At 32.5% G+C, this 22703-nt stretch overlaps 1 protein-coding gene across 2 annotated transcripts; it reads right to left on the bottom strand.

The window, feature by feature from the left end:
- Positions 1-2264: 2264 nt before the first annotated feature.
- On the bottom strand, positions 2265-19543 carry LOC127734216 (kin of IRRE-like protein 1). Of its 2 annotated transcripts, none has more exons than XM_052243972.1 (5): positions 19533-19543; positions 7001-7327; positions 4691-4828; positions 3084-3114; positions 2265-2609 (listed from the first exon to the last, which is right to left on the bottom strand). In XM_052243972.1, the coding sequence occupies exons 2-5, from the start codon at positions 7272-7274 to the stop codon at positions 2522-2524; spliced, it is 531 nt and encodes a 176-aa protein (XP_052099932.1). In that variant the 5' UTR covers positions 7275-7327; positions 19533-19543; the 3' UTR covers positions 2265-2521. The 2 variants fall into 2 exon arrangements, with proteins under 2 accessions (XP_052099932.1, XP_052099930.1); XM_052243970.1 differs by lacking the exon at positions 19533-19543 and adding an exon at positions 8909-9485.
- Between the last annotated feature and the right edge of the window lie 3160 nt (positions 19544-22703).

The following is a 22703-nucleotide window of genomic DNA, read 5'->3' as shown; positions in this document are numbered from 1 at the left end:
CACTGGACAATGAATCAGTAACAATCAAGTTTTTGTGCTTTTGTTTTTTTCTACTGATTAGATATTGACATTGTATCTAAATACTAATTTATCAACGAGAAAGTAAAATATTTCTTTTTTCTTATTAATGCAATCTGTAAATTTAGGAATGTAAAAATGACAAACGATATAATCATTTACTAATTAATTGACTAACGTTCTGATCAAACCGCGCGCCACGTTGACAGAAAAAGCCAGCGCAACCATCGGAAAACAGAAGGCGTCACCCCAGGAGAGCTGCGCCTGTTTTACAAAATGAAGTCCAAGATGTTCCTCAAGCCAGTCTAATTCTGCCACATCAGCTTCCTTAACCACATTAGCTATTATTGCCGACACAACAACCGTTATTGCCACCACAACAGCGGTTTTTACCACCAAAACAGCTCTTATTACCACCACAACAGGTTGGAATGCCGCTTGTAGTCCCTTAACAGCCCCCCCCCCCTGGACAACAAGATCCTGGTCAGGGATTTGTTCAGGCTCTTCAACCACCGCAGCCCACAGCTCTTAATACTTTTCAAAATGGTGAGGTTTTAATTATACATACTAGTAATGATGGTGATGAAAATTATAAATAAAATTTGGAATTTAGATTATATTGATTTGTCTCAACTACTGTACAAGAATTTTGTTTTTAATATTGATCAACCGAAGAAAGTGCTAGGTGTATATGAATATGAGGACATTTTAATCGAAAGAAACAAATACTCAAAAGTAAAATCATTATCTAACATTGGTGAGTGGACTGAAGGTTTTTTTTAAATTATGTGGAAATGTTATTGCAAATAATGGGCAATAATGGGTTGGCAATGTATTTTTTGAGAACATTTATAAATATGACAAGAAAAGCTAGAGATCATATGCATACATGGGACGTCATTGATGGGCAACTATGGCTTAAGATTGTTGCAGGAGCCATAAATAATTTTCAACAGACAACATTTTACACAATTCACACTGTTAGCAGACCTTGTTACGTTTATGATTTTAAGAGTGTTTGTACTTGTGTATATGGCCATTTATGTAAAAGATGTAGCCAGTTCCATCTTTTGATGCAATGTACAAATGTTTCATATAACAAGAGTCCGCGAAGTTCAGTAACTTCGCAACATTCTGCTGCTAGGTATCAAAATTACCCTAGGGCACCTGCTACACAAAATATTGCACCAAGGTATCAGTCCAGTGCTAGAGCTACAAACCAGTCAACTAGGTTTTCGAATCCACATAGAAATTTTAACTAGAATAATCGTTTTTTTGGTTAAGAATTATAGATTTTCAGGTCAGCAGGCCAACTTTCCACGGATGCAATTTTAAAAATTTCAAATTTTCTCATTTATTACAACTTTCAATCAACAGTTCGATAATTGGTGTTTGGGATTTACCCCTATTAAAGCCACGGTTTTAGAGAATATGTTGAAAGACTACCCTGATAAAGCATCGGCAAATATATTATATAATGGTTTTAAATATGGTTTTCGAACACACTATACAGGCCCAAGGGTTGCTATGAAAGCAATAATTTAAAGTCAGTTTTACAAGAACCAAATTTAGCTTGGTAAAAAGTTATGTGTGAAGTTGAAAATGGTAGAATTGCGGGCCCCTTTTATAATCGACTTATTTCAAATCTACGAGTTTCTCTCATAGGCATTGTGCCAAAGAAAACGGGGTTTTAACTCATTTGCCTTCACCAGCTAATGGCGTCGTCAATGATTTTATTGATGATTTCTATACTTTAGATGCATGAAATATTTGCCACTGGACGTTAAGCAACCAACAATCAATCAATCTATACTTATAGTAAAATATTCAACTTTTGAAAATGCAGTAAACATGATAAAAAAGTTAGGTTTTAAAACAGAAATAGCCAAAATGGATATAAAGTCCAGTTTTAGATAAGGGGGCTTTAAAATAGAAGACTGGTATTTCATAGAGAAACCTAATGGGGTTATCGGTCTCGTGCAGCAATTTAATAGGTTTTCTTCATTTTTGCACTGGGCTGTAGAAAAAAAAATCTGATATTGATCACTATCTAGATGGATTTTTATTTTGCTATTTTGCTGGAGCGTAAAATACCAACAACTGTCGGAAATTAACGAGCACGTTTTGCAACGTATGTGTTAAATTAGGGGTTCCTTTTCACCGAGGACAAGACCGAAGGTCCAATCAAGAGAATAACTTATTTAGGTATAACAATTGGCAGATTAAAACAAATAAAAACAAGATGATAAAATTACACAAACGTTTTACAGGTAAACATGAGTTTATACTCTCAATTCTAGTCCTTAATAATGTTTGTAATATGTGGTTTATTCTATATACAATTTTGCAAACATACAGGTATAATGAATAAACTGTAGGTTGACATGAAGGGCTTCTACCATTGATAGCCTTCATTACTGAGAGAGTACTGAAATAAATTTGTATAGTTCAGGTTGATCATATCAATACTACACGACTTTGTAAAAACTATTTTTACAATATTTTACTCAGAATATGTACTTGAAATGTCGGTAAGACAATCATCTATATACATGTAGCCATCAGAGGAGGAGTCTTGATATAGTCCATTCCTAAAACGAACAAAATGGTGAAAAAAACATTATCCCAATGTAGGAAGATCAACACCAAGGGTACCATTGAACTTTGTAAAAGGCGTCTCGTAGAATTTTGAGTGACGTTCAGAGGACTGTTAAAAAAACAAGTGTAAAAGCATCCTTGTATCACGTATGTAATAAAACGTATGTTTCTTTTTTCAAAAGAGTACGTCGATGTATGTACAGAAAACTTACACTAATAAGCAATTCGGCCATTTGAACTATGAAACATGTTTAAATGTCTGAGTACATTTCAGTAAATTCACAAATCATTTGCTGTTAAGCGATAAAATTACCAGAAAAAGGAAATTCATCTTTAATAAACTATAGATATTGCTGGTATTAAAATACTTAATTCGATACGGTAAAAGTCTAAACACATCACATTGAGAAAAAGATTTGAATTTCTTAGAACACATTAGACGTAAAACAATACTTATAAACACTTACACTTCTAGTTCCGGTGAATCTGTCTTCTTGGCTGCAAAAAAAATATATACGGCGTAAATCTTAAATGCAGTTTAGGCATAGACATAACATATTTGTGAACTTTAACTCATTTTGAGTATTGTAATTGGTAACAATGAACAATATATGCAACGGAACATGCATATTTTTCTTACACTTGTTTCCCCCCGATAATGAACATATTAATAAACCTTATTGTATCGAAGATTCTATATAGTGTTAAGCAAAGCTAAAAGTTCACGGCATATTTTTGCTATAGTACCAACAGATGTTTTTGTTCGGAAGTTAACTGTGTTGATTTTTTTTATCTTCTGTACATTTTGATAGGCTATGTGATCCTTCTTTGTTAAACATGATTTATGTGTTTCATGGGAACTACCATCGGAGATGGACACTAAATTGTAATTTTACATTGTTTGTTTTATAGACGATGTCTGCCATGCTGCAGTCTCATTTTATAATTTTCAAAGAGAATATTGAAGCATTTGTATAAGTTACATTTTTAAATCAATTTCTCAATATATATCAATATATATATACTGTACAATATGGGTTAATACCTTAATTTTCGAAAAAGTACTGACCCAGCAATAAGAATGAATGCTCATTGACAATCATACCAGATCTCCTGATTTAGGATGCTTCAAGATATTCATGTAATTTCATATCCGAACAAATATCAGCATAACTCTAAGACAATTTCAAATTTGATTGACCAAACAAGTTATTTTACACCTGTATCTTTTATATATACTGTATTTTGTCAGTTACAAATTCAGGAGTAAAAATTCTAACGGGAAAAATTAGAACATATATGCGAAAATTCTCATAGATTATGTTAAAAAAAGAATTAAAAAAAAGTTACAATTTTAATCTTGAGGGCATTGGAGAATTTTTTGTATATGCTGATGAAATGTTTCATAGTTACTGTAAATTGAGTACCTAATAAAATATTGCACAGTAAAAACAATTTTACAGTGCACTAGACTTCTTAGCATGACAATAATATGTATTTCATGAATATGAAATATTTGTCTAATTTAAAATTGTTTAAAACATGATAGTGATATATATCAGATTTCATCAGTTTGCACAAATAGGCATTTATTATATATGATTGCTATTTTGTATATCAATATTTTTAAACTTTATAAATGTCATGTGGTCTCTGGTGGAGAGTTGTTTCATTGGCCATTATACCACATCTTCTTATTTTTATATTAATGACGTAATGCCATATGAATTTGAAAGACATGAAAACAATGAATATGTTGAAAATGTAGATCTCATGAAAATATAGGAAAAAAATTATAATGAGTTTTGTATTCCTTTATATTAACTAACAATTTATATTATTGAAAACGTTTTACTCCTCATTAATTTCTACTTTATCACACGACGGTACGATTGTTCTTGTTTTTAATCAAACGATTTCTATATCAATAGGTCAAGTACTTTAAGCTTGCTTTAAGTTTATAATGTATTATGTGATCAGGATAAAGCGTTATTTGACTTGGCTTTTTCAATACCTCATCTGTACCAACAATAAGATATTAATATTCTCTATTTATCGTATTTTATTTTTTTACCTGTATTTTTTCGCCGCATTTTCTTTACAAAAATAACGCAACATAGTAGAACAACAAACAAAATTGAAGATAATGCGGCACCCAATACAGCACCAATGATGGCTACTGATTCCTTAGTTGTTTTCTGTAGCATCATTTCTAAAATGTGATAATAAAAACACTATTTTAACATATACATTTATATAGAACTGAGAGGGTTTTCTTCATACACTCTTCATTTCTTCTTATACTCTCCCTATCTCTTTACACTCTTCCTATCTTCGTACACTCTAACTTTATTCTTACACTCTCCCTTTCTTCATACACTCTCCCTTTCTTCATACACTCTCCCTTTCTTCATACACTCTCCCTTTCTTTTTACACTTCACACACGTTCCCTATCTTCTTACACTCTCCCTATTTTCTTACACTCTTCCTTTCTTATTACACTCTCCCTTTCTTCTTAAACTCTCTTTTCTTGTTAAACACTCTCCTTTTCCGTACACTCTCACTTTCTTCATACAGTCTCCCTTTATTCTTACAGTCTCCCTTTCTTCTTTAAGTCTCCCTTTCGTCTTACACTCTCCCTTTCGTTTTAAACTCTTCCTTTTTCAATACCATCTCCCTTTCTTCATACACTCTCCCTTTCTACATAGACTTCCTTTCTTCATACACTCTCTTTCTTCATACACTCTCCATTTTTTCATACACTGTCCCTTTCTTCATACAGTCTCCCTTTCTTCTTTCAGTTTATTTTCTTACAATATCTATTTCTTCTAACACTCTCCCATTTCTTCATACACTCTCCCTTTCTGCATGTACTCTCCACTCTCTTTGTTTATTCTTATACTCTCTATTTATTCATACTCTCCCTATCATCTTACGTCTCCCTTTTTTCTTACACTCTCCCTTTCTTTTTACTTATCGACATTTTCTGTGCGATATCATGAGATTAAATCTTTTGCTCATCAAGTTCTAAATGCATCGCTTCAATGACAGAGTGTATAAAGCAATTGCTTTATTACATTCTTTTCTTTTTCGAAGCATTGAAACAGTTCTAGCGTCTATTCAAAGCTAGTTTAAAAACAAACTACTGACGCCTATATTGAACGCATTGTCCTTATGTTTATTCCTATATACTTTGATTGGTTATAGTTGAATCACTGTATATTTCTTTACTGTCGTCTTTAGGATGTTTGCTCCTCTTGTTTATGAATTTTTGCCAGATATTCGGAATCCTCTGGTTTTATCCATGTAGTGCCTTTAAAAATTTTGCACGCTTGTCCCTACTTTTCTTTCCATAATTTGATTACATACAGTTTAAAATGTCATCTTTGAAAATTCATAAAATCCTTGTTATTTTTTCATCGTTTTTGACAGAAAAAAAGTTTCCAATGTTAAATGTATGAAAAATCTAAAGAGAAGTATTTTCCGCCAAATTTTCAATGGCTTATATCTAGAAAACAAGCAAACGGACCCTTCACTTTTTTCTGCTTTTTTATTTCATTTACCTATATACTATCAATTTATTACAGTCTTTTGAAAAGCTTGTTATTTTGAAACAGAGTAGCGAACATCCTTAAAAGTCCAAAATCTACTTCAATCCCATTAATACTTACATTATACATAAAAAGAAAAATAAGAATCCTCCTCCCCCCCCCACCCCCCAAAAAAAAGAATACTAGTAAATTCTGTTACATTTCAGTCCGTGTTAAGCTTTTTTATTGGTGTTTTTAAGGGGTAAGCTGTCCTTGTGTGAAGATTTTAAGATGTTTGTCATATATTTTTGTCATTTTAAAGACAGAAAAGGATTTTGTAATATATTTAACAGCTTTGTAGAAGGTTTTTTTCTCAGTATTTTTTTCCCATTTGATTCGTGATCATCCTTCATACTATTATTTTCCCTCAATTTAATAGAATGAATGTATGGATGGGTGGCTGTTTAACGTTCAGTGGCAATTTTTATTGAAATTAAATGAATTTTTAGGACGTGATCATGTTAACACGATATGAATATGAACCCTGCTATGTACTGGACAAACACACTAACCCGGAATGTTTACGTGCTTGTTCGCAAGGTAACAGTTCGCATGAAAACATGTCACTCTTCCCAGGCACATTATTCTGACTCCGAACTGAACAGTTTTGCTCTCACTTGTTCTTAGCGGGGAAGCAGCAAATACCAACTTTAAAGTCTTTGTTTCAACTCAACCGGGATTTAAACCCACGACCTCCCACGTGCACACTAAAAGGCGAACACGTTACCACGAGACCAACCAATTAAAAAAAAAATGAAGATAATTTTATTTTTGTAATTATTAGATGTATTACCTTCTTTGACGTTGATAATTTCTTCCGTTGTTCCATATTTATTTTCTATAACACATCGATAAACACCTGCAGGATCATAGGTATCTTTATAAATAGTAAGGTAGGCTGTATATCCAGAAATGTTTACATGTATGTTATGGTGTAATCGCAGTGATACTTTTTCAAAGTAAATCGGTTGTGAGTACTTTGGTCCTGGTTTAATTTCTTTGTCGTTGACATACCATTGTAGCTGTGTAGGAATTGGATGAGAGTAAAACATCACTTTCAAATTCATTTCAGTCCAAGTTGTCCGTGTGTATACAAGATGAGATGAAACAATTGCAGGACCTACGATATAGCACCATAACAAGTTCATGTACAACCAAATTAAAAGGTTAGAGAAATGATTAAAGCATGGACAGACATTAAAGGATGTTAACTACTCTTGTTTTTGACTTTTTGTTAGATATTCGGAATCCTCTAGTTTTATCCATGAAGTGGCAATAAAAATTTTGCCCGCTAATCCTTATTTATCTTTTCATAATTTTATTATCTATAGTTAAAAAAGAGATTTTTTTTAAATCTTATAAAATCCTTATTATTTTTCATAAGTTTTGAAAGAAAAATGTGCCAATGATAAATGTATAAGAAATCTAGAGAGAATCATTTCCCTCCAAATTGTTAAATGATTATATCTTAAAAACAAGGACACTGACCTGTCATTTATTTGTTCTTCTTAAGTTCCGTTATATATAAACTATTAATTTCTAACAGTCTTTTAAAAAGCTTGTTATTTTGAAATAGAGGAGTGAACATCCTTAAACATTATAACAATATAAAATGAGGAGATAGTATAATAGTTGATAATAAACTCATCATAGATACCATGATATAAGAGCTGAGAATGACAAAATGAAAATGAAAATGATAACTAAACTATAATGGTATAAATGCTTATAACTGTCATAATTATCAGCACACCTGGTGTCACAAGTGGAGCATACATTGCCGACCCTTCCGAAGCACACCAGTTCACTCAGGATTTTGATGTAGTTTGTGATGCTCGAATTTTATATTTCTGTCTAGCTTTTTGTAACTGTCTTCTTGTCATGATTTTTTCAGTCTTTCTTCGACGTATTTTTTTATGATGCCTCTTGGTATTGTTTTCCTTTTTTCAATGAAAATGACGCGTATTTCGAGAATACCCTAGTTTGCCATAGACTTCAAATATATGAAACGTTTACTGTTCAATTAAGACCAAAGCCCTATAAGGATCCAGATAAGGTACACTTATGTGGTGACCATCTTAAATTGAGCTGCGTCGGATAGAAATCAACCTTATGCAAGATCACGTATACATGTACATATATAAGACTGATTGATTTTGGAAGATTAAAATACGAAATAAGAGATGATTTTTGACTGTTTTGTAGGATTCTTATAGCAATTCAATTTTCAAACAGTTACAGACTTTCCGTAGAGATTTTTTCAACCCGAAATAGGTGATCAGCTGATGTATTAATAGTCATTTGCATAAGGTTGATTTCTATCCAACGCAGCTCTTACTATTTATTTCAGTAAATGGAAATTAAAGTATTAACAACATATTAGTTTTTAAGAAAAATCTATGGATTTGAAATTTGAGATTTGATGATTTAAAGACAAATTTAAGAACGTTTTTCGCCGATTTGATGGTGTGTCTATACAAATGTTCATCTACTTTGAAAAAATCCAATCAGTTATATTTCAGAAAAAGGGAGATAAATGCATTATTTATTCGATTTTCAGTTATAGTTCAAGGAGCCACAGTTATATGGAAAATTTTACCAAAACTGTGAAATAGCCCATACTGTTCCTTGCCCTTAACTGTTATTTGGTCTTATATTTAAACCAAAATCTTGTATGCATACTTATAAAAGAAATACTAACCATTAACTATAAGTGTTGTCGTCTTGTTGATGGAGGGATTTCCAGGCATATCCCAAAAACAGGTGTATTGACCTATATCCATAGTACTACAAAAAGGTATAGATAATACATGACGTGTATTATTGAACACTCTTCCCCATAATTTACGAATAAACTTCGATTTAAAAGAATGTATCCACGATCTTGGTCGCGCACCTGGAACATTAATACTGCATTCTAAATCGACGCTAGGTTCAGAGTTACTGTATGTATATCTTTCAAGTTTTATGCAGTCTCCCTCTTGGCACGTTTGTATTTCTTTTCCTAGTGAAATTAAAACAAAAAACGTTACCAGTATCTTCATAGCCGAATATATGGAATAAAACCAGTGCTTACACGTATATCTATATCAACTAGTCGAGTGAACAATGATAAACAAATTTCCTTCATCTATATAGTAGACCTGGATAATAAGAATTCCATTGCATACACATACAAAGGTTTATATTTAAGAAAGGCAGAATCCTTAAAAGGAAATGAATGTAGTAGGATAATTTAATAGTTTAGAAAAATTATTTATTACACACGCTTTGTAATAAGTAAAACCTGGTAACCAAGCACGACAGAAAATAAAAGAAATGCATCCTTGATTTATTCGACTGGAACGAAACATTTATAGTCAATATGAAAACACTTATGGTTCAAACGATATACTTTTGAAGTAATTTTGCTCCTGCATATGATTAAAAAATTTTATTTTTAAAAGTGATTTCAATGCTTCAGAAAATCTTGTTAATGGAGTTTCATTTCAGTCACATTACTTAACAAAATAGATACAATTTTATTTACATACTACAGTAACCCCGTAAGCGGTAACTTTATTATGTATATTTTTTAATTTATTTTGCCATGACATAGATGAATGAACATTATCTCTTCAATTATAGGGAAGGCAAAATCAATCCTTAACAAATTCTACGGCTACTGTCACGAATTGTTCATTTTGTACACGGTTCCAGGTTCTCGCCTTATGATAGAAAAATGTTAACTCTCTGACATAGATCAAACATATCCACTATCAACACTCTGACATGGTAGTTTTTTCATGTGTCTGTTCGTGGGAATTGACAATGGACATGGATATATCGTATTCCTGAGAAAGGTTTACTCTCTTTCATAGATCAATCATATCCAATATCAACACTCCGACATGACAGCTTTTTATGTTTCTGGTCGTGGCATTTGACAATGGACATGGGCATATCGTATTCTTGAGAAATGTTTACTCTCTGTCAAAGATCAAACATATCTTCTATCAATACTCCGACATAGCAGTTTTTTCATGTACCTGTTCATGGCATTTTACAATCGATATGATATAAAAAAGAAGATGTCGTATGATTGCCAATGAGAGAACTCTTCACAAGAGACCAAATGACACAGAAATCAACAACTATAGGTCACCGTACGGCCTTCAACAATGAGCAAAGCCCATACCGCACAGTCAGCTATAAAAGGACCCGAAATGACATTGTAAAACAATTCAAACGAGAAAACTAACGGCCTGATTTATGTACAAAAAATGAACGAAAAACAATGGTGTGACAGTACAACATGGTCCGAGTACACAGTTATCGTCCTTTGATTTTCGTTGTCCACAAATATAGTCCCTAGTGTGGACAGTCCTTTTAAACTAATATGATATGTTATTTGTAACTTTTCTTTCCATTTAAAGTACATTAAATACATATGTAAGGATTATTTATAACCAAAAAGCTTCACAAATTTAAAATTGCTGGAAAATATTACATCTTCATGTAAGGCCCCCCTTCATTGGAAAACCTCCATTTTTAGGCACAGGCTCATATAAATTTGACTTTTGAATAATTATGCTAAGTCTGATATATCAAATGAGTACTCTATTGCTTTTAATACATGATATATTATATATTAAGGCATTTTAAAAGTATTTTTTTGCAATATTTTAATTTAAAAAGCCCCAAATGTTGACAGTTGAAATTTTTCAATTTTAACGTCAAAATTTAACACGCAAAGTTGAATATAGAATTTATCATACTGTCTATAATATAGATCTTATTGCCATGAAACTTTGTAAGCAGTCTCATAATTTATTAAGCTTTGGTCATACCTAGTTTTATTAAGATTGGTCAACTTTTTCTATCCTATTAGGTGAAATCAGGAAATATAGAATCTGTACTTTGGCAACTTCCCTGAATGATTTAATGGTGTCAATTTGTCAAATACCATGAAACTAAAGGATTTAAACTTTTATTTGATAGAATTTCTGCAAAAATGACCAATTTTTGGCATTATATGGTCAAAATAAGCATTTTATAGCTTTTTCAATTTTGATGCATAAGTGCAGTGGCATTCTGACTTTCTATCTGACAGGTTTTCATGTGTCAATATTTGTGTTTCTATGCTTTAATCCAGTTGTATTACTCATTTGTGAACTCTGAATGTACAGAAAAGAAGATTATCTCAGACAATATGTGCAAAATGTGTTGTATAAATTACCCTCGTCTAACGCCCTGTTTGGATCAAGTTAAATGTGAGGAGCTTGGTACATAAAAGTGGAAGTCCATAATAAAGACCTCACTAAATTTGTATAAAAAGCACTTATCAATGTCTTTTGTAACTGTTTCATTTCACATAATATCTTTCTTTTCTTCTGTAGGATAGCAAGTGGTTCAAATATAAGCCTGTTGAGACTAAAATTGCCTGCAAGTTTTTCACTAAAAAGTGAAAAATCTTTGTATCAGACCATACCGTCTGCAAAAAAAGTTGAGTGCAAGAGTCTTTTTGTGCTCAGATTTATTGTATCATGTCACCTGAGTATAGAAATGTTAGAAAAGACACAAATTTTTATTTCCTATAGCTTCAATATGCATTTTTAAATGTAAATATGTGCTACGGCCTAAATTGACTCTAAATTATTTTCAGTCTTACTTGGCCTAAGACCCTTTTAAACTAATATGATATGTTATTTGTAACTTTTCTTTCCATTTAAAGTACATTAAATACATATGTAAGGATTATTTATAACCAAAAAGCTTCACAAATTTAAAATTGCTGGAAAATATTACATCTTCATGTAAGGCCCCCCTTCATTGGAAAACCTCCATTTTTAGGCACAGGCTCATATAAATTTGACTTTTGAATAATTATGCTAAGTCTGATATATCAAATGAGTACTCTATTGCTTTTAATACATGATATATTATATATAAAGGCATTTTAAAAGTATTTTTTTGCAATATTTTAATTTAAAAAGTCCCAAATGTTGATAGTTGAAATTTTTCAATTTTAACGTCAAAATTTAACACGCAAAGTTGAATATAGAATTTATCATACTGTCTATAATATATATCTTATTGCCATGAAACTTTGTAAGCAGTCTCATAATTTATTAAGCTTTGGTCATACCAAGTTTTATTAAGATTGGTCAACTTTTTCTATCCTATTAGGTCCGAGTACACAGATATCGTCCTTTGATTTTCGTTGTCCACAAATATAGTCCCTAGTGTGGACAGTGTGTTACTTGCCAATTTTTTTTATACCCCTTCCAAATTTATTTCTCCATGTTTTATGCCTCAAATAGCAAGTAGGGGGATGAAATTACACTGTAAAAAACTTTGGGTCATGAATTTTAAAGGAAAGTAGTGATTTGGTCCAGCTGAAAAAGGTTAAAAATAAGCACTTCGGAAGCTGTCAAAAGATTTCAAGACCCTGTTAACATAAAATTGTCCATATTTTGAGTTAGAGCCGATGAAGTTTTCTATAATTTTGATATAATTTGTCCCAAAAGTAGTACAACACACTGTAAAAATATTATTGAGAAAGCGCAGGTGGGATTTTTTTAATTTTCATTTATTGTCTAAAAGAAATGCACTACGAAATAACTGTGTACTCGGACCAAGAACGAACTATAAAGATCAGTTGAAAGAGTCTTAACTCATCAGATGGATAAAAATACAAATACAAGTGGACGTGGCCGGGTACTTGTACATCCAAACAACAAAAAGACACTAAGTACAGATCTGAGAGTACTCGCAGTTACTGACAGCTAGTTCAAAGCCACTAACAACTAATAAAAATATCATGCATCTAAGACTAAATTATCAATCCGTACACATCCAACATCCAATGGATTTAGTGTAAAGACGAATTTCTTATTTTTCTGTTCTTGGCATTTGACATATTTATACTTTACGTTGAAATGCCAGATTTTGATTGGTTAATACGAAGAAGATAATTTACTCTTTCTCATGGCTCAGCGGGAGACGAATTTCAGCCTCTCATGCAGGCCAATCAAACCGATTATTTAAAGGAAAATTAATTGACATAAATAATGATTATAAAGACAATGCTCAAGTTCTATGTTTTTTGCTTCAGAACTTTTTCATAGAATGTCAAAATAAATGATCAATCTTGCTTTAATTCTGTTGTTTTTCTTATAATGGAATTCAATTCAGTAATGATTAAATTCAGTTATTAGGTCTTTCCACTTTTCTGTGGAAAGACCTATTGTATTTGTTCTGATTATTATTATTTTTTTCTTCCACCAAATTTTGTTCTCGCAATATGTCGCTAAGATATTTCTTATATAGTATCATACAGTTTGTGCGCTTTTTATTTTCACATTCTGAGCAGAACAATTTTCTTTGTAAGAGTTATCTCCCTATTTACTGTTTATCAAGTGTGTGCATCTCCTTCATAACAAATAAAGATATCGACAAAATTCTTTTTCTAAATTGTTCGTTAGATCCTTAGGAATTTTTGGCTAATTTGGATCGAAGCGATTCGATGAAATTTATTAGGAGTTATCTACCTTTAACAAATAAATTTGTCGGTATTTTTTTTTAACTCATAAACCGTTAACCGTATAACTATGGAATCTTTTTATTTGAGGTCTCTAGGTCCTAACTTAGAAAATGAGGTCAAGGTCAAAGGTCAAGGTCAAGTTCTCAATTTTGACTTTTCCTTGTTTTTGCATTTTCTCCAACACTTTTAAAGATATATATGAAAGAACAAGTGCAAAATGTTTGCTTTATTGTAATGAAAATATGTTACACGTGGTCTGAAACAATCTTATGGCATTTTATAGGAGTTAGTGCCCCTGAAATGTCTAATTATAAGGTTAATTGATTATTACTTCAACTTGGTTCCTAATAAAGCCATATGACCTTTTACAAAAGGTTGGGTGACATATGACTTTGAAAAAATGACAACCGGAAATGACCCTCAGAAAACCGGAAGTATCCATTTTTGCACTTTCTTTATGGAAAAGTACTCGGAATCCATATATTTTGTAATTTTAATACATTAACTTATCACTAAAGACTAGAAATGACTTTCGATAAACCGGAAGTGGCCAATTATCTCCTGGTTTACAGACAAAAGTATATAGAAACTATATTTTTGGAATCAGTGTGAAAGAAACTATCATATGAGACCGGAAGTTACATTTACTTCACCAGAAGTAGCTAATTATCTCCCTTATATCACTCAAAAGTTATTTAGAAACCACTTATTTATCGCATCAGTATGAAGAAACAGATAAGATGCCAATTTTAACTTTGAGTAAACAAGAACTGGCTTCTTTTTCAATAAATTTGAATTTTGCTGTGGAAAGACCTTCAATTGTTCTCTGAACAACAATTGATTTTTAATATTTGTAATTATAATACTTGGTTTGACTTTTAGTTCACGTTCTGTCCGATTTCATTTTTACTGCTTACTTTCAAATGCTTATTAGTTTAACCCGCATTTTACCTCAGATTAATTAGTCATTTGGATTCATATCATACACGAATAAAAATAAAATCCAAACAGAAAAAAAGATAAGTATTCTTTTTTAGCTTTAAAATTAATCAACGTTTTACAAAAATAGTGGTTAAATATAATTTAAACTGTTGAACTTGTATTTGAATTGCATAACTATTGTTAAAATTTGTTATTTGCTTAAATTGTCGCTAACTTTTTTTCTGGTTTATAATATTATAGAATGTATAAATATTGTTTAAACTTTGTTATTGCTTTAATTGTCGCTAACCTTTTCTTTGGTTATTATTTTATATTTTATTTGTTTATTGAGTAGATAGTTATACTCATAGAACAAGTTGTTATAACAATTTGACCAACTGTCTTATATTGTTAACGAAAATCTCCCATGTTATCTATTTCATTTTTAATGTAAATCATGCAGTACTTAGTAACCTGTGAGTAAGCCATATATCATTTTTAATGTCCTGTACCAAGTCAGGAATATGGCAGTTGTTATCAGATAGTCCGTTTCTATGTATGTTGGCGTTTGCTCTTGTTGTAGTTCAGTGTTTCTGTTGTTCCGTTGTTTTCCTCTTAAAGTTGATGTGTTTCCCTCGGTTTTAGTTTGTTACTCGGATTTGTTTTCGAATTATGACTATTGAACAGCGGTATACTACTGTTGCCTTTGTTTAACATACAATGAAAAACTATATGTATTTACACTTTGTTCGTAAACGATTTCTAGTCATCAAGGATGTCTCTAATGAAGCGAACTACTAAATATATGCAAATAAAGTATCTTTCGTTTGTTAATATATGTTTGATATTATCACTATGAGTATAGTTGAAAAATCTGCCACTGGACATTGAACAAGCAACAATTAAGGTTTTGCGCTTTCGTTTTTTCAACTGATTAGATATTGACATTGTATCTAAATACTAATTCATCAACGAGAAAGTTCAAATATTTCTTTTTTCTTATTTATGCAATCTGTAAATTTAGGGATGTAACAATGACATATGACATAGTCATTTACTTATTAATTGACTAACATTGTGATTAATTTGTTTCAGCCAATACCGAGAAAAAAAGGGAAGAGGGTACTGCCAAACCGCGCGGCAGGTAGACTGGAAAATCCAGTGCAACAAACGATAAACAGAAGGCGTCACCCAAGGAGAACTGTGCCTATTATACAAAATAAAGTCCTAGATGTTCCTCAAGCCAAACTTATTCTACCACAAAGCTATCTCAACCACAACAGCCGTCATTGCCGTAACAACAGCCGTTGTTGCCGCAACAACAGCCGTTATTGTCACTACAACATTCGTTATTGCCACCACAACAGCCGTTATTACCACTACAACAACCGTTATTACCACCACAACAGCCGATATTAGCACCACAACAGGTTGGAATGCCACATATATATCCTGCAATGAATTTTGTACATTTCTTTCCATCACAATCGTTGAGTTTGTTCTTTAAAGAAATCGACATGACTTAAACGCGGAACGCAATGAGGACCCTAAATTGACCTGTAACGTAAACATTAATTTGACATAACCGTTCGCTCGCAACAGATGCAGGATACCAGGAGACTGTATTCGTCTAGTATACATATATCGCTTCGTGTTATCTGTACACCTGTTTTAGTATAGTAGAGAGGTCGATTGCAGGATAAAGTCCCTTAACAGCCCCCTGGACAACAAGTTCCTGTTCAGAGATTTGTTCAGGGTCTTCAACCAGCGCAGCCCATAGCACTTAATACTGTTCAAAATGGTGAGGTTTTTATTATACCTACTAGTAATGATGTTGATGTGTTTGTACCACAAAAAATCCTAAATCAAATTTGGAATTTAGAAGAATTACTGTTCAAAAAATTTATTTCTAATATCTATCAACCGAAGAAAGTGCTAGATGTTGATGAAGATAGGGACATTTTAATCAAAAGAAACAAATTTTCAAAAGTAAAATTATTATCTAACATTGGTGAGTGGACTGAAGGATTTTAAAATTATATGAAAATTTTATTCCAAAGATTTCATAATTAGGCAAATGATTTGATAAGCTACCTGATACCTAATATAAAAAAGGAGAAGTGGTATGATTGCCAATGAGACAACTATCCACCAAAGTTCAATTGAAGTGGATGTAATCAATTATAGGCAACCGTACGGCCTTCAACAATGAGAAAAACCCATACCGTATGGTCGGCTATAAATAAAGGCAACAGTAGTATACCGCTGTTCAATAGTCATAAATCGATTTAACTGAAACAAATCCGGGTCACAAACCAAAACCGAGGGAAACACATCATCTATAAGAGGCAAACAACGGAACAACATAAACACTGAAATGCTACAAAAACAAACGCCAACATACATAAAAACGTACTATTTGATAACAACTGCCATATTCCTGACTTGGTACTGGACATTTTAAGAAAAAATGATGGGTTGAACCTGGTTTTATGGCTAGCCAAACCTGCCGCTTATATGGCAATGTTAAAAATATCGCTAAAATGTCAACATTACGTTACAGGAATACATTAAAGGCCCCAACATGAAAAATATGAAACAATTCAATTGAGAAAACTAACGGCCAAATTTATAACAAAACAATTTACGAACAACAAATATGACAGACATGAACCAACGATAACCACGGAACTACAGGCTCCTGACTTGGGACAGGCACATAAAGAATGTGGCGGGGTTGAACATGTTTAAGAGCGCTCAACCCTCCCCTAACCTGGGACAGTGGTGTAACAGTACAACATAAGAACAAACTATAAAAATCAGTTGAAAAAGGCTTAACTCATCAGATGGATACAAATAGAAATACATCTAACAAAAACACAGAGTGGACGTGGACGTGGACGGATTCTTATACATCCCCACAACAAAAAGACACTAAGTACAGATCTGAGAGTACTCGCATTTACTGACAGCTAGTTCAAAGCCAATAACAAAAAAAATCATGTATCTTAGACTAGAATATCAATCAGTACACATCTAACATCCAATGGATTTAGTGTAAAGACGTCTTTATCAGAGAAAAAACATGACCGTGAAAGTAAATATGTGTTATACTTGGTATGGCTTTAATTTACTGATAACAAAGTCAATATTCATACCAATAAAAACAATATTCAAAGATTTAATTACAAGTTCAGCCAAACTTGCAGACCAAATCTTTCTATCTATGGAAGAATTTAGTAAAGGTTTTAAGTAATTTGTGGTAACGAAATCCCTGACTTAATAATTGACTAGTAATACATAGATGACGCTCATTGAAATCCAAAACGTCACTAGGACACGAGCATAGCGAACGAGTTGGGATATATAAACACCGTAAGACGGTGCCAAAGGAACATCAGCGTCCAAAAAGAGAAACTTAACAATAGGGAAAGAAAAATCATCCCTAATGTACATTTTGAGAACATTTATAAATATGACAAGCAATTTAGACTTAGGAAAACTAGAGATCATATGCGTGCATGAAACGTCATTGATGGGAAACTATGGCTTCCGTTTGTTGCAGTAGGCATAAATCATGTTCAACAGACAACTTCTTACACACCTCACACTGTTAACAGACCTTGCTACGATTATGATTTTAAAAGTGTTTGTACTCGTATGAATTGTGTATTTAGCCATTTATGTATAAGATGTAACAAGTTCCATCCCTTGATGTACTGTACAAATGTTTCATATAACAAGAGTCAGCGAAGTTCTGTAACTTCACAATATTCACAAAATTACCCAGGGCACCTGCTACACCAAATTTTTCACCATAGTATCAGTCCAGTGCTAGAGCTACAAACCAGTCAGATAGGGTTTCGAATCCACATAGAAATTTTAATCAGAATAATCGTTTTTCGGTTAATAAGTATAGATTTCCAGTAATGCAGGCTAACTTTCCACGGATGCAATTTCAATAATTTCAAATTTTCTCATTTATTACAGCTTGCAATCAACAGTTCAATATTTTGAGTTTGGGATATACTCCTTTTAAGGCCACGGTTTCACAGAATATGTTGAAAGAGTACCCTGATAAAGCATCGGCAAATATATTGTATAATGGTTTCAAATATGGTTTTCGAAGACACTATACAGGCCCAAGGGTTGCTTAGGAAAGCTAAAATTTAAAATTGGTTTTACCAGATTCAAATTTAGCTTTGGAAAAAGTCATGTGTGAAGTTGAAAATGGTAGATTTGCGGGCCCCTTTTAAAATCGACCTTTTTCAAATCTACGAGTTTCTCACATAGGCATTGTGGAGGTTTTCGTTTAATAACTCATTTGTCGGCACCAGCTAATGGCGGCTTTAATGCTTTCATTGACGATTTCTATACTTCAGTAAAATATTCAACTTTTGACAATTAGTTAACGCCACTTGCAACATTATTGTGCTATTTCATGGCGGTCAGTTTTTATTGATGGAGGAAGCCGGAGTGCCCGGTAGGAAAACTGACAATCCTAGTCAATTAAAATTTGAGTCGAGTGCACCTGCCCAGTGCGGGATTCGAATTTACAACCTCTGTGTTGACTGGGTAGTGGTACAGTAGTTTTAGATTTTAGATTTGATGATTTAAGACAAATTTAAGAACGTTTTTTGCCCATTTGATGTGGTTTCTTTACACAGGTTCCCTATTAAGAATTCAATCAGTTGTATTTCAGAATAAAAGAGATGCATTATTTTTTCGATTTTCAGTTATAGTTCAAGGAGCCAAAGTTATATGGAAAGTTTTACCAAGTCTGTGACATAGCCCTTGTACTGTTCCTTGACCTGAATTGTTATTTGGTCTTATCTGTATATCCAAATATTGTATGCATACTTATAAAAGAAATAGTAACCATTAACTATAAGTGTTTTCGTCTTCTTAATGGAGGGATTTCCAGGAATATACCAAATACAAGTGTACTGAACTATATCCATAGTACTACAGAAAGGTATAGATAATACATGACGTGTATTATTGACCACTCTTCTTCGTAATTTACGAATAATTTTTTATTTAAAAGAATGTATCCACAATCTTGTTCGCTCACCTGGAACATTACTGCTTCATTCAATATCGACGCTAGGTTTAAAGTTACAGTATGTATATCTTTCAAGTTTTATGCAGTCTCCCTCTTGACATGTATTTCTTTTCTTAGTGAAATTACAACAAAAAAAAGTTACCATTATCTTCATAGCCGAAAATATGGAATAAAACCAGTGTTTACAAGTATATCTATATCAACTAGTCGAGTGAACAATGATAAACAAATTTTCCCTCAACTACATAGTAGACCTGGATAATAAGAATTCCATTGCATACAAATATAAAGGTTTATATTTAAAAAAAGTAAAATCCTTAACAGGATATGAATGTAGTAAGATAATTTAATAGTTTAGAAAAATGATAAGTTACACACTCTTTGTAATAAATATAACCTGGTAACCAGCCACGAGAGAAAATAAAAATAATGCATCTTTGATTTATTCGACTGGAACGAAACAGTCATGGTCAATATGAACACACGTATGTTTCAAACGATATATTGCTCATTGTTAGAGGCCCTACGGTGACTTATAGTTGATAATTTCTATGTCATTTTGTTTCTGGTGGAGAGTTGTCTCATTGGCAATCATACCACATCTTAGCTTTATATGTATAGTCATTATCAACACTGCGACATAGTAGTTTTCTCATGCTTCTGTTCGTGGCATTTACAATGGACTAGATATATTGTAATCTTGAGGATGATTTACACTCGGTCACAGATCAAACATATTCACTACCAACACTCCGACATGGCACTTTTTCATGTTTCTGTTCGTGCCATTTGACAATAGACATGGACATATGTTGTATTCCTGAGAAGATTTACTCTCTTTCATAGATCAATCATATCCACTATTAACACTCCGACATAATAGTGTTTTCATGTTTCTCTTCGTGGCATTTGACGATGGATATGCATTTGTAATTTAAGTGTTCTAGGCATTTGAAAATGGATATGAATTCGGCATGTACCTGTGGATGTACCGATTATCAGTTTGTCTGCATATTGATATTGTCAAATATCAACTGCAAGTCACAATATGAAGCTTTTTGTCGAATGAGCGCAGCAAACGAATTCAAAAAGGCTTCATATTGGGTCGAGCAGCTGATATTTTACAATATCAATATGCAGACAACCAGATAATCGATTTATCGGGTTAAATTTGCGCATTTGCGTATTTTGCATGATAGAAACAAGTGTTTTCTTTGTTTCAGCAGCAAACCGGAAGATGACTTGATAAGTTCGGGTCAAACTTATCAACGTCGGTTCATACATTATGACGTCGCTTATTAGTCCGGGTCAAAGTTATTAAGGCTGGGTCAACGTATTTGACGTCACAAAGCCGTGATATGCAATTTTACTAAGAGCTGAATAGAGTGATACAGACAGTGGGACAACCGATAAAAGTATTTATCATGTACCTGTTCGTGGCATTTGACAATGGATATGAAATCGACATGTACCTGTTCGTGCCATTTGACAATGTATCAGATTAAAAAGAAAATTTTACAACAGTGTATAAAAACGTGTCGACTTTGCGCGCTCAATCTGATAAATTAAGTATTGTTAAAATTTATCATGATGAGGCATGCATTGCTGAAATTGTTGTAATTTTGCGTTAACCAATTCTTTTATAAATTTTAAGTTGTATTGAAATCTCAAAACTGATTTTATATTTTTTTTACAATACATTGTAGTTGATTTTATATGTATGTGTCATGTGAAAATTGAAATTTTATACATAACTCTATTTTCCATTAATAAGTTATTCAAGTTGCATTTCAACGACAACTCATTCCCTCAACTCAAACTGACCCTGATCAATATCGCCTTCTTCTTAGTGACACATTTCTTGTTATAAACTCAATTCGAAGAAACTGAATGCGGTGATACATTCCCTTGAATTTGTGAAATCATTTTTCTTGATTAAATTAATTGCAATTAACGAAAAACAGATCACCTGGGAAATTAAATAATGTTATAAATATAAATGTCGCTTTTACCGGTTTTCAATATTAAATGCATTAACTTTTCTCTCTGAATTTAGATTTAAAAGACAAGCAAGTGGGACCATCGGAAAATACAGCTATAGGATCGGATTTTACAATTCTTTGATGAACGTCTAGAAAAAATATAATGATTTGTGTTCATTAAAGCGTTAAAAGTAAAGTAACTGCTCAATATCTATGCTACATCAATCTTTAAAGACCCAAATGTTGCAAAACACCTGTCCTACCTCCATGACAAATATGTTGTTGTCCCCGCAGATAAATCCCAAATCAACATCGTTTTTGTGTGTAAATCATATTACATAAACTGCTTGATAAATGAATTAGGTATTGACAATTCACTTGGAAACTCAACATATACCCCCACGACACTTACCAACGAGAAAATCCTGGATAATCATAGGTCTGTTCTATGGTACTTGTATGGGAATTTCAACTGAAGATGAAGAACTGGATATTCCTTCACTGTATTGGATACCTCAACTACATAAGTGTCCTTACAAACAACGTTATATTGCTTGGTCTTTTAAGTGCTCCACGAAACCTCTTTCTAAATTATTAACATCAATTTTATCAGCAATCAAAGCCGGGCTTCAAAGTTATTGTGAACCTACCTTTTCTAGAGGTGGCGTTAATCAGATAAAGATCAAAAGATCTTTAAGCGTACATACAATCTAAGACTCTTTCATTTGCAATAGTATTAAAGCATTTGACTTTTCTACACAAGTATTCCCCATTCCAAACTTAAAGACAAATAGGAAGAGTTGGTCTTGCTTTGTTTCATGAAAAAAATGCCCAACGTAGATGTTTTTCAACAAACAATTGGGGTTCCCATGGGAACCAACTGTGCTCCTCTTCTTGCCAACTTATTTCTTTAATTATGTGAGGCTGACTTCATACAGGAACTTCTTAGGAAAAAAGAAAAAAAGTAAGCAGTATCCTTTAACTTCATTTTCCGCTATATAGA

The sequence above is a fragment of the Mytilus californianus genome, unplaced genomic scaffold (assembly GCF_021869535.1).
Source record: "Mytilus californianus isolate M0D057914Y unplaced genomic scaffold, xbMytCali1.0.p SCAF_3, whole genome shotgun sequence".
NCBI lineage: Eukaryota > Metazoa > Mollusca > Bivalvia > Mytilida > Mytilidae > Mytilus > Mytilus californianus.
Note: the sequence above shows the minus strand (reverse complement) of the source record. Positions and strands in the feature narration are given on the sequence as shown.